Source organism: Atheta coriaria, unplaced genomic scaffold, assembly GCF_025399875.1.
Source record: "Atheta coriaria isolate IRGN ID8LTWV9N9 unplaced genomic scaffold, Caltech_Dcor_3.1 hic_scaffold_2_pilon, whole genome shotgun sequence".
Lineage (NCBI taxonomy): Eukaryota > Metazoa > Arthropoda > Insecta > Coleoptera > Staphylinidae > Dalotia > Dalotia coriaria.
The window spans coordinates 4,152,839-4,170,688 of record NW_027045444.1 but is presented as its reverse complement, the minus strand read 5'-3'; the positions used below and the strand labels follow the sequence as shown (position 1 = coordinate 4,170,688).

The following is a 17,850-nucleotide window of genomic DNA, read 5'->3' as shown; positions in this document are numbered from 1 at the left end:
CATGACGTCAATCATGAAATGCAGCAGACCGCAAACAAAAACGCTTAAATTTAAAACTACGAGCTGAGAACGAGAAATTACTCTACACATTAATATCCTACAGGGTTTAAGGAAAGAGAAATACAGAGTTAAAATTGCAACTTGATGTGGTTTTGTCCTTAAACTTTTATTATAAAATTAAGGTACTTAAAATGAGCGCCGTTTGGTCGCTTAATCGAAGAGACCGAAGCCCATATCGTCATCTTCCTCCTCGGATTCCTCTTTCTTCTCTTCCTTCTTGGACTCTGCAAAGTTAAAAACCCTATTATTTTACTGTCCTAATTAAGTAAATCAATTAAAACTAAGTAAACAAAACTCAGTAAAGAAAATCGCATCAGATTTGTTATCAGGCGAAAGATGGTAAATTAATATTCATCATTTAAAGCTAAAATAAATAAACAATTAAGTATATTTTACCCTTCTTGTCTTCAGCAGCTGGGGCGGCACCTCCAGCAGGGGCTGCAGCAGCACCACCACCAACAGGCATGCTGCAGAGCTTCTCGCGACCTAAAAAACGCCAAAATTAATTAAAAAAACAATGACAAACATAAAAATAACACTAAATTTGAATAATATCAGTAAAAAAGTTAAAATCATGAACAATATCATCCGAAAGATGGTATAGGTAAAATCATCATAAAAACATTAAAATACTGATGGATATTTTATCAAATATAATGATTATACCTTCAGCAATCAGAGCATCGATGGTCTTGCCACTGAGGTCGGCAATGAGCTTCTTCATTTTAGCATCATTGGCCTCAATGCCAACAGATCCTAAGATCTTCTTGATGTCATCAGCGGTCGGCGATTGCTTGCCGCCAAGCACAGCCAACATATATGCAGCCACGTAACGCATCTAAAAATTAAATAAAACTACAATTAGAATCAAATTCACAAGAACTTCTAAAAGTTATAAGAGAAGCGGAGGGAAAACATAACCCCAAGAATAAACAAAGATAAATATCCAATGATATCCAATCAATCTTTGAAGAAAATGAACGAAAAACAATTTAGTTCAAAAGGAGGAAATATAAATGATAAGATTATGTTAATATTAAATCCACACGCAGAGTTTAAACTTACTTTTAAGTCGTCGAGACACGAAACGTGTATGCAGAACAACGATCTGAATTGAACAGGGAAGGTGCGAGCTGTGCAACGCACGAAATCAAATTGGTACTACTAGCGGCATCTAGCTACCAATTCCAGAGTTTAAATTCTTAAAAATTTAAAAATTAATTGTTAAAAATTATATTATTGCATTTTACAAGTCTGTATGATATTTACTATTAAAAAATCTGTGAAAGTATTCAGATCAGTGATTTAATTATAAATTATTTAGTTCTGTAAAAGTTTTAAAATGTTAGTTTAAAATACTGTTAATAGAGGGCGCGTGTAAACCAAAACCATTTTGTTTTCTTTTCAAAATGAAAGCTGCGAGAACCTAGGCTTGATTAATTCCGTGCTGGATCTTCTTGACCGCCTCCCAGCCTTCATTTCTGTCCTGTTCTGTCCACCAATCCTCGCCATAACCTGCGCTTCCTTCGTCACCATCGCCTTCAAGAGCTTGCTATCAATAATACAAATATGATGACAATGCATCGATTCCATCATGTACCTCGTAGCTTTCCTAGGATTAAACTGCCTTCGTCGTATTCTCCGCTCAGCCTCACGTGGTCCCCACTTTGCTTCCGGCGTAATCAACGTAATAGTCTTGCGTTCGATAATCTTCTTAATCGTCTCATAACTAGTCAACACCAAATACGGCGAGAACATCAATACCATCTCAATGAGACACTCATTAAAGAACATGTTATTCTTGTGTAAATACTCTGCGCTTATAGTAACCAAGAGAAAAATCGGCAAAAGCATCCAGGTGATCATCCAGTAGAGATTCGGCGGTGATTTTCGGAGGAAATGTATATCATCACAGAAACGCCGCACGCCGTAGACATAACTAACCATCGCAGCAAAGAAGAAAACATTAAAATACTGACATAAAAAGATAGTGACCCTCTGGAAGTTCACACGGATTTCATACGCTGGATGTCCCTGAAGGACAATACCAATACTCCATGCCAACGCGCAGAAAATAGGCGAAGTGTATTTTTTATACGAACTCAACGTAGGAAAACGATGTGTGACTGCCTCCAGCAAGAAATGAATATTCAATATGATGCGAAACAGGATCGCCATCATCTTATTACCAAAATACAACAAATTCCATAGTCTTGGATACGGCAGGATTTCAAAAGTGGTCGGGATCATCGTCAAATGCATCGGGGCATTTGGCGGGGAAAACAGAAGATACCTTTGACTCTGTGGTAGATTCAACTGTTGACAGAGGGCGATCGTAGCGGAATTCACCATTATTTCATCCATACACAGCGAACTGAACGATAAAAACCCCGATAAGAATGAAACCGAGCCGATTTTCGTCATGTCGGACCCAAGGGCACCCAGCATCACGTGCGAGAAGTCCCCGAGCGTCATTGTTATCACCACCCGGATGACAGCTTCACGCCATGCGGAGATGTTGTTCAGATTTACAATTGATTGCATTGTTAGCTGGGTAAACGCACGTACAACGCCTGCTTTCAAGAGGAGACCAAACGTCGTGCATCCTTTGATGATTAAATGCACCACAGTCATCCTGCGGACGAATTTTTTCAATCGGAGGAGTGATACTAATGATAAAAGATAAATGATTATCCAGAGGGATAACGAGGTGAAGACTGCTTCCTTGTCGGGGAAGTCCAGGTGACGTTCTTCTGGCGTTGAATGTCCCAACATGATTGTCTCACTGGAATTATTCTCTATGTTTAATTCTAAACAATAAAAATTTAAAATTATTTTACTTCCAGAAGACGTAGGCAGCCACATGTGTCTGTTCATCTACGCACGGTGCAGTTTTATTGCATGGTGTTCCCACTTCCCAACAATTGGGGGCGCCACATATACTCCATTGAAGGTCTCCCGGAACACACGCAATGACAAGATACAGCACGATATTCTGCATTTGGAGGACTGAGAGCATGCTGTGAAAGAAGATGGTGATGCAGTATGAGAAGCCAGCGCCATCTGCGACTGGCACCATGCGTTTAAGGAGAAATACGCCAAGGTGTGTGAATTGACCGAGGACCATTTGCATGTAACTAGCGGGGATTCCTACAATGACATACGCTGCAAATACTTGCAGTATTGTGCCACCTAGCGGGAAATAAGTGAGTTAATTATGAGATGCTGTAAGGGTTGGTTGTGTTTTTACTGTCTTTGATGTTTACTAGCGCGTAATTGCTGTATTGTAAGATGCCCATGCTCGACGCCATTGTGACGATGATGTGTTCGTTCAATCCAAACCAAATGCCGCGTTTTCTGTAGTCCTGAAATATTTTTAGTGTTTAAGTGGAGCAGTGTTAAGTAGAAGAATGGGGATCTACCATGGTGGATTGTCTGTGTCTGTCATCGTCACTTTCGATGGAAGTGCTACCTCGTGAGCCGCCCTGTGAAGAACTGTTATCTGTAGGACTGCGGCTGCTACCACCGCTGATAGTAGAATTCACGACACTTATTCTTGGAGCAAACATTCTCTGGCTGTAGAAATATATAGGATTAAAAACGTGGTAATTAATAAATGACAGATGACTGAGGGATTGAATTGGTTATCTAGACAAATAGTGACGTTTTGTTTTTTAAACAAATGAAAAGCATGAAAGATGAAACTTTTTTAGTAAATAAGGAAACTGTGAGGGAAACTTTTGAATAGTTATTACTTTCCCACTCTAGTGTAAAAGTAGTAAAGTTAATATCTATGAATAGAACTCAAGAGAAAGTTGAGATTGATATATAGATAGTAGGTTGAACTGCACAGTTGTATTTGCGACTGAAATAACAGAAAAATAAAGATAAAAGGCCCTCCAAACCACCCCCGTATACCTATAGCATGTGAGTCTATATTACGGACTTTTATTTTTTACTTATTTTTCTTTATTGGTAGTATTAATAAATAAGAAGAGGTGTAATGATGAGATTTTTTTATTTACAATCTTAAAAAGTGTCTGCTGAAAATAAATAAATTAGATTAATTGGGGGTAAAAGGAAGGAACTCATTCACTCACACACAAATAGGTACATTACACGACAATAGAAATGAGAAATAATGTTGTAATGCTGAAAGAAAGGCTGAAAGAGAGCTGAAAAAAATGTGATTTGATACTAACTACTATTGCAACTACTATTTCATTCTAAAGATAACTTGGCAGTCTGTTCGTATTAATGTGAAGCAAATAATGAACACCTCGCCAAGTTATCATACTACTCTACTACTTCTACTACTCTAGAAAGAAGAAAGATTACTGCTATTGATGACATCTAACTGGAGGTAGAAGAGTGCAGCTGCAGCTGAAAGGCAAGTGAGACATTATTGAAGGAAAGGAAAGGGCCTAACAACGATTACGCACGCGGAACTAATTCGCGGGGACTTCTGAAAGCGGAAAATGGTTAGTCGCTAAACACACATTCACACAGGAGAAGAGAAAGACAGTGCCCTGCCTAATTGGCCCTACCTAATCACATACCTACTTAGCTAGATCATCACAGACCGATTCATGTTGTTCTACTGGGGGGAAATCGCGACGCGTTTGCGATCTGTGATGAGAGTGGCATAACGGGAATGCCCGGTAAATACATAAATATAAAAGCAACCCGAAGAGGCACACAGCAATAAACACACATCATTCACACATTCATACTACGTAAAGACGGACCCGATAATTAATACAGCTCAGAGTCATTAAATTAAATATGAAAATTAGAATATTAAAATCAAGTTAATCATCAAATTAAATAGAAAATTGAAATTAGATGTGAAATTGATGTGAATTGACTCCAAGCTAACAATAACGACCGAACGCGGATGACGCGATGCTGAAAAGGGTGATACTTTGAGTTAACATGAAGCAATAATGGAAGTGATTATCAATTAGTATTTAAAATTATCTATATTAAAGCAATAAAGTTATCAAAATAATAGAAGAATTATGAAAATTGTTAACAAAACATTGGCTAGATTTTCTTGTTGTTATCTTCAGAAGCATTTAAACGAATTATTAATTTTCATTTGTCGCGACTATAGAAAGTGTTTAGGTACTATAGGTAAGTGAAGAAAAGCAAGTTAACTCAAAGTAACACTGACACATAAACAAAAAGAAAGAGCAAGAGGGACACGAGTGCATGCCGCGATTGGGATGCCCAAATTGCCAATAGAAAGCAGAATTGTGCATCCGGACAAAAGGGAAGTGTCCAGATGGGACTAAAGGGCGCATACAGATACAAGACAACCAGTTTGGTGTCAGGTGTACTCACTACTTAACATCAGGCGATCTAATTATGCTGGGTGGATTAGCCCATAACCAAGGTCATAGCAATCAGTGGAATTCCCCTTGGGCTGACACACGAACAACAAATGTACTGGCACGTGAGGCAGTCAGGGGCACTAATTGCCACCCTCCGATTAGGGGCATCACCACACCTACCTTCAATCCGGCTCCATGAAACAGGGATCATTCGTCTTGTTTCCATGGAGGATGCGTCGGTACTCCCACGTTGTCCAACGCTGGTAAGAAGCTAGAAGAGGTCCAACGATGCCCCTCTCATCATGGATGGATGGATTCCATTCGCGCACTCGGTTTACTCCCGCACTTTCGATTAGGTACTATTCGCGACGCGCACTCGAATAATATACGAATACTTTACTACTTTTAATGATCGCGACCCGAGTTCACATCCGATCTGAAAAGGAAGCAGAGAGACCAATTAGTATTAGTGTTTAATTGTTTTACTTACTCGTACAAAACACTTTGTTTTTGACTACACTCTTTGTCACTTCACTGCTTTCACCACAAGAACAACTTGTGCAGAAATATATTACACACGAATATACACTCGAGTATACACTATATACACTCGATTAGTGGCCTACAGGTAGGTATACTGCATCTCAATGTGTGAATCTAAAACAAACCATAAATCCATTAGCACTTGAGAATTAATAGGAAATACTTAAAGCCATCTTTTTGAATCTCCATTGTGGAAGTGTGCATTCATGTTATTCGTCGTCAGCTGTTCCAATGACTACAGCTGTTCATGGTATCATCCCGTTGTGAGGAGGAGCAACAAACAACAGGTAGCAGTAGTACGCCCTACTAAACCGGCATGACCCTCTCTGTAGGGGTGCACAATAAGGGTTGAAATTGTTTCCAGCCAATGGGGTAGTTCTGTGTCGTGCAGTAGTGATGGTGGAATATTTGTCACGTTGAAAACTCGCATTAGAAAAGAAATAATTTGGTATTAGTATTGTGATATGTTCCATGTTTATTATTTGTCTTGGAACATTGTATCATGCAGGTACTTTTGTTCTGCTTACAAATACCCTACGCCTGTAATATTATTGCGGTCAAGGTTTCCTGCAACTTTCTATTTCTCAATCTGTGCCAATAAAAACAGGCCATTGAGCCAGCTGCAACCCCAGACTACCGTTACCTCTGCGTGGTCAGGGTCGAGTGAGCATGCAGGGCAGACATAACAAATCAGTTATTCTTACTTGGAAATCTGTATTTAAAATTGAAACTACTACTAAATTACATTTGAATTAAGGAACGAACTAGTTTTATATCAAGCAATTAAGCAAAAACGCGACCCGCACCACGTGGTTCATGCTAACGACGGAATGGAATTTTTGAAAATACGCAAAGATCCGTAATAAAATCATAAAAATATTATGATACACTCACCGTTCACTGCTTTCCACGATGATTTGACACGATTCCTGGCTAATCCAGTAGATTTGAACTCAGATGCAATTGGATTTTGAAAAAACAGCAAGCACACGTCTTATCAGCACAAAGAACAACTGCACAATATGGCCGACTTGGTTGCACAACTTACACGGCTCAACACGGCAAGCGCACAGGTACGACGCATGGCGGTTGAGCCGACGGCCGACCCGCAACATGAAAAACACAAGATAACGCGACTAATCTCAAAATATCGCCAAAATAACTATGACTTCTTACCTGCCGTGCTTTTCCCCGTCGATTTGTGTATTTTTCAGTATTCACCTTTTGATTTATATTCGATTGCAATAATATTTCTGCGGAGCAAACAGTAGGTAACACTTGTAGACTCGATAACGGTCGGCGCAGGAAAAGGACATCTTGTACGCCGGCGTCATCCTAGTGCAAAACGCTAACTAGTAACTTTAGTGTTTTTTTAGTTTTGCAGACCCACACTGCTGCAGGGATGCCGAAATTACACGAATGCACCACCGAATCAATCAAGTGTAGATTCTGTTTGAATTATTATTGAGGCCCATATCCGTATTCTTGTTTTTAAATGCGATTAATTGAAATTATATGGTTGTGTTTGTCACGACTGCAGAAAGTATTTATCTACGCATGACATGCACCCGACGATGAACGGGTATAAACTAATTCCCGCTAGTTAAACGGGTTCGTTGGCGAAAATCTGAAGTGTGAAGCACGCCTAAAATGCACACACACATACAAACACTTCGTGTGCGTGAAAATGCACGACTTTCAACACTGGTGACGCGATCGGGTGCCAGATCAAAACAAGTACCTACCTACTCGTATCAAGCGAGGCAGCTTGACTGATACACACTGTTAAATCTTTAAAACGACATGATGATGATGATGATAATATTTGCATGTTATTTTTAATGAAATTTTAGAAAATATTTAAGAGTAACAATGTAGGTAGGTATCATAAAAACTAAAATAATCATTTTTTGTGTTTAGAATTTAAGAGCGCTCAGTCATGCCTCAGGAAATTGACCCCAGTTGACCCCTTCTCGTATCGGCTCAAAGCACTCTAGTTTTTTAACGTGTAAATAGAAATTTTGAAATATAAAATACTAAAAAAAAATAATTAAAATTTTAAAAAGAAAATTTTATGAAATAAAGTTTTTTTAAAATAAAGTTTTATAAAATAAACTTTGATAAAATTCGCGCCAGTGGGGTTTTCGCTGAGATGTAACCGTCTACTTAAAACTACAAAAACAACCACAAACTATGTGTATAATGGTCCTCACAACCGCATTGCTCAACTTGTCAACGCCCTGCATAACAAGGTTGATTTCTACAGTGGCTCGCTTGGTGCTTTCATTCCGGAGGCTAAATCACGTCTACTACAATTTCCCTAATTTTGGCTTAAAGTCATTCTCAAAACTATTTTCTTTCAAGTTCTCTTTGTTCTTTTCCCCCTCAAATTTATTTATTTATTTATTTTTCAAAATATTGTATCTAATCTAATTGTAGGTATATTGCCGATTGGCGTAGGTATCTTTAAATTAAATTAAATCTTTAAATTAAATTAAATTAAATTAAAATAACTTTTATAAAATTAAGTTTTATAAAATAACTTTTATAAAATAAGTTTTAAAAAATAAAGTTTTATCAAATAAGTTTTCTAAAATAACTTTTCTAAAATAAGTTTCATAAAATAAAATTTGATAAAAATAAAATTTTAAAAAATTGAGTAATAAAAAGAAATTTAAAAAAAATTCAAAAGGAACTTTGTGTCTACGCGGAAGCGTCGTGGTTTGGTGCCAACGCCGGTACTTGCCTTTGGTGTACGTTTGCTCGTCGTGCATAGTGAATGACGCTGGTACGAGGCTTTCGCACAGGTTGTGCTAGGATTGATGTCGGGGTGCGGGGTGTAAGGCCGGCCGCGTGAGCCAGTACCGTATGCTGCTACAGTTAGCTAGTATTTTACGCTGGTTGCAGCGGCGACCGAGGCAGAGTGTAGCAGGCAGAGTGAACTCACACAGTACAGCTTACGATCAGCTTTATAGTAAAATATGTATAGCTTCACTACAACATAGTATAAGTATAAAACAAAGTCGCTTTCTCTGTCAGTCCCTTTGCATGCTTAAATCTTCGAAACTACGCAACGGATTTTGATGCGGTTTTTTTTAATAGATAGAGTAATTCAAGAAGAACATTTATATGTATAATAACATCCATTAAATAGTGAAGAAGTACTGTTATTTTTGAGATTTCTAATGTGATGTCGTAAATAATTACATTTTTTCCGCTTACATTGCAAACGCAGGCTGAACCCTACGAGTTTTATCAAAATAACGTAGGGGAAGGTAGCATAATTTGGACCAGCGCCTAAGTTGGACCACCACGATATCCGCGGACTGTTGAAGTTTATGCAAAAATTGACTGGCCCCTTGTTTTACTCGTATTTATAAACAATTAATGCAACTATTTGGGTTAAAACTTGCCGCGTGCTTTCGTCGTGACAACAACTTCGTGTATCATTGATTATCAAATCTATTATAACGACGTAAGTGCAAGAGCTGTCAAGCTGTTAAAACGTTAGTTTTACCGATTATTATTTTATCATCAGAAAGCTTCTTTATTTATCTATAATTTATAGTATTAATTTTGAGAGGTTATGTTATATTAAGATTGTCGTTGATCATTAAATAAAAATTCTTCAAGTTGCCGAAGTTGGACCGAAGACAGGCACCGGGGTTTTAACAGGGAAAACGTATATCATTTTTTCGACCTCCTAGAAAAGCTTGTGGACGAGCATAAATCTTCGAAATGATCCACGGTATGAAATGCCGCACTTTGGTTTATACAAAATGTGCTTGTGTTACTGCTAAAACTAAAATTTACTATTGTGTCAATTGCCGTTAAAAAAGCATGGTCCAATTTAGGAAACCGGTTTCTTAATTTGGACCAAAAACACAATTTTTTTAAAATGAAATTTGAGGGGTATAAATATAATTTTTACTTAAACCAAAAATATCATTTTGTTAGTAAGCCTTGTGAGTTACTTTTCCGCTAGATAATTTTTATTGACAGTTTATATGTGGCTCTATAAATCAAAAAATATAAAAATGGTCCAAATATGGCTACTTTCCCCTACTAAGTATTGTACACATTGAAAAGGTCTACAGAAAAGTCCGTGATGGTATATGTCTATCTCTTATGGATAACCCGCAATAACTTTTTTTGTCATTTACTTTTTACGAGAAATAATGGCTCATTTTCGCAGCGATTTTAACCAATACAGCATTAATCCTTAACCAATTAAATACCTTGAATACATTGTTCATTTAATATAGACTATATGGCCCTTTACACCGTTTGATTTAAGTGAATATTTTCGAAGATATTACAGATTTAAATATTGCGTACCGGCCGGCTGCCCGGTGCGGCAAGAGCGCGTCTGAGGCCGCGGTTTTCCCTATAGCACTTCGAATTTAGCAGCGTGCGAAGCCGGGGCGGATCGCTAGACGGACGATCCAACGGTCATGCGATGGCGCTCAGCGCTCTATTGGTGTTTGTACAGTATAACGACTGTGTGATATTGTCAGTCGAACACTTTCAAATACAAACTTGTTAAGTGTGGCCTGGTGGCGTAGTTGGCTAGGCTGCGCGCAAGCGTTGCGAGTTCAGGGAGTGCGAGAGAAGACAGGCCAGAGTGGAGTCGAGTAGAGAACACGGCAGAGAGACGGGAGTGAAGAAGGGGAAACGTAGAGACCTGCAGTTGATATTGCACTGTATAGTTAGTAGGTCCTAAATCTATCATAAAAACTAAGTAAATAATATAGAGCGCTCAGCCATGCGGCAGGGAATTTAGCCAAGGGGTATTCTCGTATTCTCCCTATTCATTGCTTTAATGTAAAACTTACAGGTAACGAACCAAAACAAATTAGGAAATTAAAAAAAACTTAGGTAAATCAATATTTTAAAAATAAAGTTTGATAAAAGATAATTTGATAAATTAAAGTTTGATAAAATAAACTTTTATAAAATAAAGTTTGATAAAAGAATGTCTTAAAAAGAAAATTAAAAATAAATAATTAAAAAGAAAATTTGTGTGTACGCGGATGCGTCGTGCTTTTATGATGACGCCGATATTTCATTGCCTATGGTATACGTTTGCACGCCGTGCTTAGTGAATAACGCTAGTACGAGGCTTTCGCACTGGTTGTGCTAGGATTGATAGCGGGGTGCGCGGTGTAAGGCCGGCCGCGTGTGCTAGGTTGCGCTGGTTGTAAGGCAGCGAAGACCGAGGATATGTAGCAGGCAAAGGGTGTCAGCATGGCTCAAGCTAGGAACGCGGAGATGTAGCAGGCAAAGCAAGCGTTGCGAGTAAAGGGAGAAGGATGTTCAGGGAGTGCGAGAGAAGACAAGCCAGAGTGCAGTCGAGTACCTACCTATAGAACACGACAGAGAGACGAGAGTGGTAACGAGGAGAAGTAGAGATCTAGAGACGATATTGCACTGTATAGTTAGCGAATAAAGTTGAGAAGATTTTGAATTAGAGACATTATGCGGAGTTATTTCGAAACAAACTTGTAAAAATACTGTTTTAAACAAAATGTTTTAAACTTTGAAACACAAAGTTTTTAAATAAAAACTTTTCCAATTTTAGTGTGTTACAAAAATTAGCAGGTTAAATACGATTTAGTACAATATCAAATCAATGTAGACATTATTCACACCAGTTAGTGTGCTGATGCAAATATTTGCATTGATTTGTGAAAGTTTAGACTTATGGGCAGAAGTATATTTAGTATTGTCGCTTGCTACGCTGTGTGTGAAGTCAGCGAATGGTGTTGCCTACTCAGTTTGGTTTCGTTGCGACTGGTAGAGGCGGACCGCGCCAGGCAACAAATTTCAGCCGCACGGCACGGTCTCCACCAATGAATATTTCAACGGACCGCCTTAAGCAAACGGAAATATTCCAGGAAACCAAGCTCGATATTGCTACTTTTTTGTTTTATATTTATGGTTATTTATTAAAAATAACATACAATTATTATTTTATATTTCATTTGTTTTTAATTTCTCTTCTTTCATTTTTGTACTTATTTTGATCTGGCACCCGATCGCGCCACCAGTGTTGAAAGTCATGCATCTTCACGCACACGAAGTGTTTGCATGTGCGTGTGCATTTTAGGCGTGCTTCACAGATTTTCGCCAACGAACCCGAGTAACTGGCGGGAATCAGTCTGTACCCGTTCATCGTCGGGTGCACGTCGTGCGGAGAAAAATACTTTCAACAGTCGTGACAAACACAACCACATAAATTTGATTAATCGGATTTAAAAACAAGAATGCGAATATCGGCCTCAACCATAATTCAAACAGAATCTACACTTGATTGATTCGGTGGTGCATTCGTGTAATTTCGGCATCACTGCAGCAGTGTGTGTCTGCAAAACTAAAAAACACTAAAGTCACTACTTCGCGTTTTGCACTAGGATGACGCCGGCGTACAAGATGTCCTCTTCCTGCGCCGACCGTTATCGAGTCTACAAGTGTTACTGTTTGCTCTGCTGAAATATTTTTGCAACCGTATAAAAATCAAGTGGTGAATACTGAAAGTGATACAAATACGACGAGGAAGAGCACGACAGGTAAGAAGTCATAGTTATTTTGGCGATATTTTGAGATTAGTCGCGTTATCTTGTGTTTTTCATGTTGCGGATCGGCCGTCGGCTCAACCGCCATGCGTCGTACCTGTGCGCTTGCCGTGTTGAGCCGTGTAAGTTGTGCAACCAAGTCGGCCATATTGTGCATTTGTTCTTTGTGCTGATAAGACGTCTGCTTGCTGTTTTTTCAAAATCCAATTGCATCTGAGTTCAAATTTATTGGAATGGCCTGGAATCGTGTCAAATCAACGCGGAAAGCAGTGAACGGTGAGTGTATCATAATATTTTTACGTTTTTATTGCGGATGTTCGCGTATTTTCAAAAATTCCACTCCGTCGTTAGTGGCAGCCACGTTGTGCGGGTCGCGTCTTTGCTTAATTGCTTCATATAAAACTAGTTCATTCCTTAATTCAAATGTAATTTAGTAGTAGTATCAAATTTAAACACAGATTTCAATAGGAATAACTGGTTTATACAGTGGAATTCCGGAAATCCAACAATCACTTTGCAGGGCAGTGTCGGATGAGCGAATTTGTCGAATATAGAAGACTGCCTAAGACTAAAAAAAATACCTTATAATCCGACAAATTACAATTGCTAAAGTACAAACATATGGCATATGACCATGTCGGAATACAATATGTGCCGAATTAAGCCGGGTCCGGGTTATCGGGATTCTACTGTAATGTTTAGTCTGCATGCTCACTCAACCCTGACCAAACAGAGGTAACTGTAGTCTGGGTTTCCAGCTGCTCCAATGTCCTGTTTTTATTGGCACAGATTGAGAATTACAAATTTGCAAGAAACCTTGACCGCAATCATATTACAGGCATAGGGTATTTGTAGACCGAGCAAAACTACCTGAATGATACAATGTTGCAAAACAAATAAGAAACACAATACTAATACCGCATTATTTCTTTTCTAATGTGAGTTTTCAACAAATATTCCACCATCACTGCACGACACGGAAACACCCCATTGGCTGGAAACAATTTCAACCCTTATTGTGCACCCCTACAGAGAGGGTCGTGCCCGTTTAGTAGGGCGTACTACAACTACCTGTTGTTTGTTGCTCCTCCTCACAACGGGATGATACCATGAATAACTGTAGTCATTGGAACAGCTGACGACGAATAACATGAATGCACACTTTCATAATGGAGATGCAATTTACCTACCTGTGGGCCATTGATCGGAAAATAATCTTGGTGCTTTTCGGTTTCTGTGTGTTTATTAACATATTTCTACACAAGTTGTTCTTGTGGTGAAAGCAGTGAAGTGACAAAGAGTGTAGTGAAGAACAAAGTGATTTGTAAGTAAAACAATTAAACACTAATACTAATTGGTCTCTCTGCTTGCTTTTCAGGTCGGATGTGAACTCGGGTCGCGATCATTAATAGTAATTAAGTATTCGTACATTATTCGAGTGCGCGTCGCGAATAGTAACCGAAAGTGCGAGAGTAAACCGAGTGCGCGAATGGAATCCATCCATCCATGATGAGAGGGGCATCGTTGGACCTCTTCTAGCTTCCTACCAGCGTTGGACAACGGGGGAGTACTCGACGCATCCTCCAGTGAAACAAGACGAATGATCCCTGTTTCATGGAGCCGGATTAAAGGTAGGTGTGGTGATGCCCCTAATCGGAGGGTGGCAATTAGTGCCCCTGACTGCTTCACGTGCCAGTATATTTGCTGCTCGTGTGTCAGCCCAAGGGGAATTCCACTGATTGCTATGACCTTGGTTATGGGCTAATCCACCCAGCATAATAGGTAAGATCGCCTGATGTCTAAGTAGTGAGTACACCTGACACCAAACTGGTTGTCTTGTATCGGTATGCGCTCTTTTGTCCCATCTGGACATTTCCCTTTGTCCGGATGCACAATTCTGCTTTCTGTTGGCAATTTGGGCATCCCAATCGCGGCATGCATTCGTCTCCCCTTTGCTAGTTCTTTCTATTTATGTACCTACATGTGTTACTTTGAGTTAACTTGCCATTCATTACTTCTAGTAAACATTTTCGATACTCGCGACAAATTAAAATAAATATTCAATCATAATTCAAACAAAATCTATTTGATCTTTTGTTAACTGATAAACAATTTCCACAACTTTTCTTTTATTTTGATAACATCACTGGTAATCACTTGCATTGTTGTTTCATGTTAACTCAAAGTATCACACTTTTCAGCATCGCGTCATCCGCGTTCGGTCGTTATTGTGAGCTTGGAGTCAATTCACATCAATTTCAATTCAATTGTCTATTTAATTTGATCATTAATTTGATTTTAGTTTTCTAATTTTCACATTTAATTTGATGACTCTGAGCTGTATTAATTATCGGGTCCGTCTCTTCGTAGTATGAATGTGTGAATGATATTGCTGTGTGCTCGGGTTGCTTTTATATTTGTGTATTTACCGGGCATTCCCGTTATGCCACTCTCATCACAGATCGCAAACGCGTCGCGATTTCCCCCAGTAGAACAACATGAATCGGTCTATGATGATCTAGCTAAGTATGTGATTAGGTAGGGCCAATTAGGCAGGGCACTGTCTTTCTCTCTCCCCCTGTGTGAATGTGTGTTCAGCTACTAATCATTTTCCGTTTTCAGAAGTCCCCGCGAATTAGTTCCGCGTGCGTTATCGTTGTTAGGCCCTTTCCTTTCCTACAATAATGTCTCACTTGCCTTTCAGCTGCAGCTGCACTCTTCTACCTCCACTTAGATGTCATCAATAGCGGTAATCTTTCTTCTTTCTAGAGTAGTTTGATAACTTGGCGAGGTGTTCATTATTTGCTTCACATTAATACGAACAGACTGCCAAGTTATCTTTAGAATGAAATAGTAGATACAATAGTAGTTAGTATCTAATCACATTTCTTTCAGCTCTCTTTCAGCCTTTCTTTCAGCATTACAACATTATTTCTCATTTCTATTGTCATGTAATGTATTAATGTGTGTGAGTGAATGAGTTCCTTCCTTTACCCCAAATTAATCTAATTTATTTCTTTTTAGCAGACACTTTTTAAGATTGTAAATAAAAATTCCAATTATTACATCTCTTCTTATTTATTAATACTAAAAAGAAGAAATGAGTAAAGTATAAAAGTCCGTAATATAGATTCACATGCTATTTACGGGGGTGGTTTGGTGGGCCTTTTATCTTTTACTTTACCACTCAACCAACTCCTTTTTCTTTTTTTGATATCTCTTTAATAACTCTTTCTTTTGTTTTCGTAGCACACACCCATGTGGTAATACAAATTCATATCGAAACAAAGTCGAGCATTCACCCGTTTTATAAACCAGTTATTCTCTTATACAGTTACACTACCACATTCTATTCAAATCCCCACTTGGTGTTCTGCCACCACATGCTCACTACACTTCACATGTGTTGCGGCGTGAGTTCTAACCTCAAAAGAAACAAGTGCACAACACTTCCACTCCTATTTTAATCGTCTTTAACCGTCATCATCATGCGTTATGCACAATTAGTAGTAGGCCCCGCAGGCTGCGGCAAGGTACGCAAAACAAACCAAACAATCACTCCAATCAACATCTCAAACATGCATAAATCTTTAGAGTACCTACTGCAGTGCACTCGTCCAGCACGGCGTCGACACCAAACGCACAATCGAAGTAGTAAACCTCGACCCCGCCGCAGAACACTTTGACTACCAACCAGTCGTCGACATTCGCGAACTCATCCATGTACAAGACACCATGGAAGATGAAGAGCTCCACTTTGGACCCAATGGAGGTCTCATCTTCTGCATAGAATATCTAGTAGAAAACTCAGACTGGTTACAGGAGAGAATAGGTGAACAGGAAGATGATTACCTTCTCTTTGATTGCCCAGGCCAGATAGAACTCTACACACATTTAACAGCCATCAAAAAACTAATCAACTTATTACAAAACTGGAACTTTAACATCTGCAGCGTATTCCTCATTGATGTACAATTCATGACTGATGGGGCAAAGTTTCTCTCTGGTACAATGGCTGCACTAAGTGTGATGGTCAATTTAGAGCTACCACACATGAATATCCTCTCCAAAATGGATTTACTCAGTAAAGGAGTAAGAAAACAACTGGATAGATTCCTAGACCCTGATTCACATGCAATCATGGGTGACATAGAACAATCGGGCAGTCATTTTGGTGAGAAACACAAAAAACTCACAGAAGCAATCGGGAAATTGATCGAGGATTACTCCCTGGTGCGTTTCACACCGTTAAATCTCAAGAGCCAGGAGAGTATTACAAATGTCCTGCTTACAATCGACAATATCATTCAATACGGTGAAGATTTAGACGTTAAAACGAAAGATTTCGAAGATGCCGACCCGAATGATGATTAATATAGTTGTTTTCTATTTACAACAACGTTTAATTAATTTAAATCTCTAGTTTCGGGTCTAATTAACGATACAAATGATCCGCTTGAATATTAGCGGCGATTTCCGACTCCCACTTGTCGCCGTTGTTGAGTAGCTTCTCTTTGTTGTACAACAACTCCTCGTGCGACTCGGTGGAGAACTCAAAGTTGGGTCCTTCGACAATTGCATCCACCGGGCATGCTTCCTGACAAAAACCGCAGTAGATACACTTGGTCATGTCGATATCATAACGCGTTGTGCGGCGGGATCCATCCGCGCGTTCCTCTGCTTCAATTGTGATTGCCTGTGCTGGACAGATTGCTTCACATAGTTTACAGGCAATACATCTTTCTTCTCCGCTCGGGTAGCGTCTCAGAGCGTGCTCGCCGCGGAATCGGGGACTGAGAGGTCCTTTCTCGAATGGGTAGTTGATAGTCGCGGGTTCTTTGAAGATGTGAGCGAGGGTTACACCTAGACCGCGGAAGAGTTCCGTCCAGAACATTGTAGCCGCTGCGCGGTCTGTCATTGACTTGAAGTCCATCTCGGGGAGTTTTGCGTTGACGAAGATGTAGCCTTCTTCTTTCTTGCCTTGTGCATTTCGGCTTCTGTCTAGTGCGGTGGAGGATACACTGAAGGGTCGAATGAAACGCGCACCTAAAATAACGTAAATATTAGATTTAGAGGTTATACAATGTCAAAATACGGATTTTTAGTTGAATTATTTCATTTGTGGACTTTAAAATGATAAATTACGTGTGGATTATAGTTTTACCTGTTCTGGCGACGTTGAATAATGTTATAGTCGACATTTTCAGTGTTTTCTTGCAAGAAAACTGCGCGATTATTACACAACCACCCAAAGATTGTGTTTTGACTTTTGACAATGATGTCGGAAATGGAAATATTCGTTCGTGTAAGTTCGGAAAACGAATAATTTTTGAGAG

At 39.1% G+C, this 17,850-nt stretch overlaps 4 protein-coding genes across 4 annotated transcripts; 1 reads left to right on the top strand and 3 right to left on the bottom strand.

Moving 5' to 3' along the window:
* Nucleotides 1–145: 145 nt before the first annotated feature.
* Nucleotides 146–1,220, bottom strand: LOC135802885 (large ribosomal subunit protein P2-like). Its single transcript, XM_065316510.1, has 4 exons — nucleotides 1,126–1,220; nucleotides 727–898; nucleotides 457–546; nucleotides 146–284 (listed from the first exon to the last, which is right to left on the bottom strand). Exons 2-4 carry the CDS (start codon nucleotides 896–898, stop codon nucleotides 211–213), a joined length of 336 nt encoding a protein of 111 aa, XP_065172582.1. The 5' UTR covers nucleotides 1,126–1,220; the 3' UTR covers nucleotides 146–210.
* Nucleotides 1,221–1,351: 131 nt separating this feature from the next.
* On the bottom strand, nucleotides 1,352–3,892 carry LOC135803371 (sodium-dependent proline transporter-like). Its single transcript, XM_065316962.1, has 4 exons — nucleotides 3,483–3,892; nucleotides 3,311–3,425; nucleotides 2,901–3,252; nucleotides 1,352–2,845 (listed from the first exon to the last, which is right to left on the bottom strand). Exons 1-4 carry the CDS (start codon nucleotides 3,627–3,629, stop codon nucleotides 1,465–1,467), a joined length of 1,995 nt encoding a protein of 664 aa, XP_065173034.1. The 5' UTR covers nucleotides 3,630–3,892; the 3' UTR covers nucleotides 1,352–1,464.
* An 11,993-nt stretch (nucleotides 3,893–15,885) lies between these two features.
* LOC135802235 (GPN-loop GTPase 3) lies at nucleotides 15,886–16,913 on the top strand. Its single transcript, XM_065315792.1, has 2 exons — nucleotides 15,886–16,047; nucleotides 16,109–16,913. Exons 1-2 carry the CDS (start codon nucleotides 16,003–16,005, stop codon nucleotides 16,886–16,888), a joined length of 825 nt encoding a protein of 274 aa, XP_065171864.1. The 5' UTR covers nucleotides 15,886–16,002; the 3' UTR covers nucleotides 16,889–16,913.
* On the bottom strand, nucleotides 16,894–17,837 carry ND-23 (NADH dehydrogenase (ubiquinone) 23 kDa subunit). The gene is made up of 2 exons (XM_065315800.1): nucleotides 17,679–17,837; nucleotides 16,894–17,560 (listed from the first exon to the last, which is right to left on the bottom strand). Exons 1-2 carry the CDS (start codon nucleotides 17,713–17,715, stop codon nucleotides 16,950–16,952), a joined length of 648 nt encoding a protein of 215 aa, XP_065171872.1. The 5' UTR covers nucleotides 17,716–17,837; the 3' UTR covers nucleotides 16,894–16,949.
* Between the last annotated feature and the right edge of the window lie 13 nt (nucleotides 17,838–17,850).

Bases quoted from the DNA above. Each gene is read 5' to 3' on its own strand.
- ND-23 (XM_065315800.1), bottom strand. From the start codon at position 17,715: ATGTCGACTATAACATTATTCAACGTCGCCAGAACAG. The intron at 17,561-17,678 runs GTAAAACTATAA...ACGTTATTTTAG, and splicing joins ATTCAACGTCGCCAGAACAG to GTGCGCGTTTCATTCGACCC.
- LOC135802885 (XM_065316510.1), bottom strand. From the start codon at position 898: ATGCGTTACGTGGCTGCATATATGTTGGCTGTGCTTGGCGGCAAGCAA. The intron at 547-726 runs GTATAATCATTA...GGCGTTTTTTAG, and splicing joins CGATGCTCTGATTGCTGAAG to GTCGCGAGAAGCTCTGCAGC. The intron at 285-456 runs GTAAAATATACT...TTAACTTTGCAG, and splicing joins AGCTGCTGAAGACAAGAAGG to AGTCCAAGAAGGAAGAGAAG.
- LOC135803371 (XM_065316962.1), bottom strand. From the start codon at position 3,629: ATGTTTGCTCCAAGAATAAGTGTCGTGAATTCTACTATCAGCGGTGGT. The intron at 3,426-3,482 runs GTAGATCCCCAT...AAAATATTTCAG, and splicing joins GACACAGACAATCCACCATG to GACTACAGAAAACGCGGCAT. The intron at 2,846-2,900 runs GTAAAATAATTT...GAATAATTCCAG, and splicing joins GCTGCCTACGTCTTCTGGAA to TGAGACAATCATGTTGGGAC.
- LOC135802235 (XM_065315792.1), top strand. From the start codon at position 16,003: ATGCGTTATGCACAATTAGTAGTAGGCCCCGCAGGCTGCGGCAAG. The intron at 16,048-16,108 runs GTACGCAAAACA...ATAAATCTTTAG, and splicing joins GCCCCGCAGGCTGCGGCAAG to AGTACCTACTGCAGTGCACT.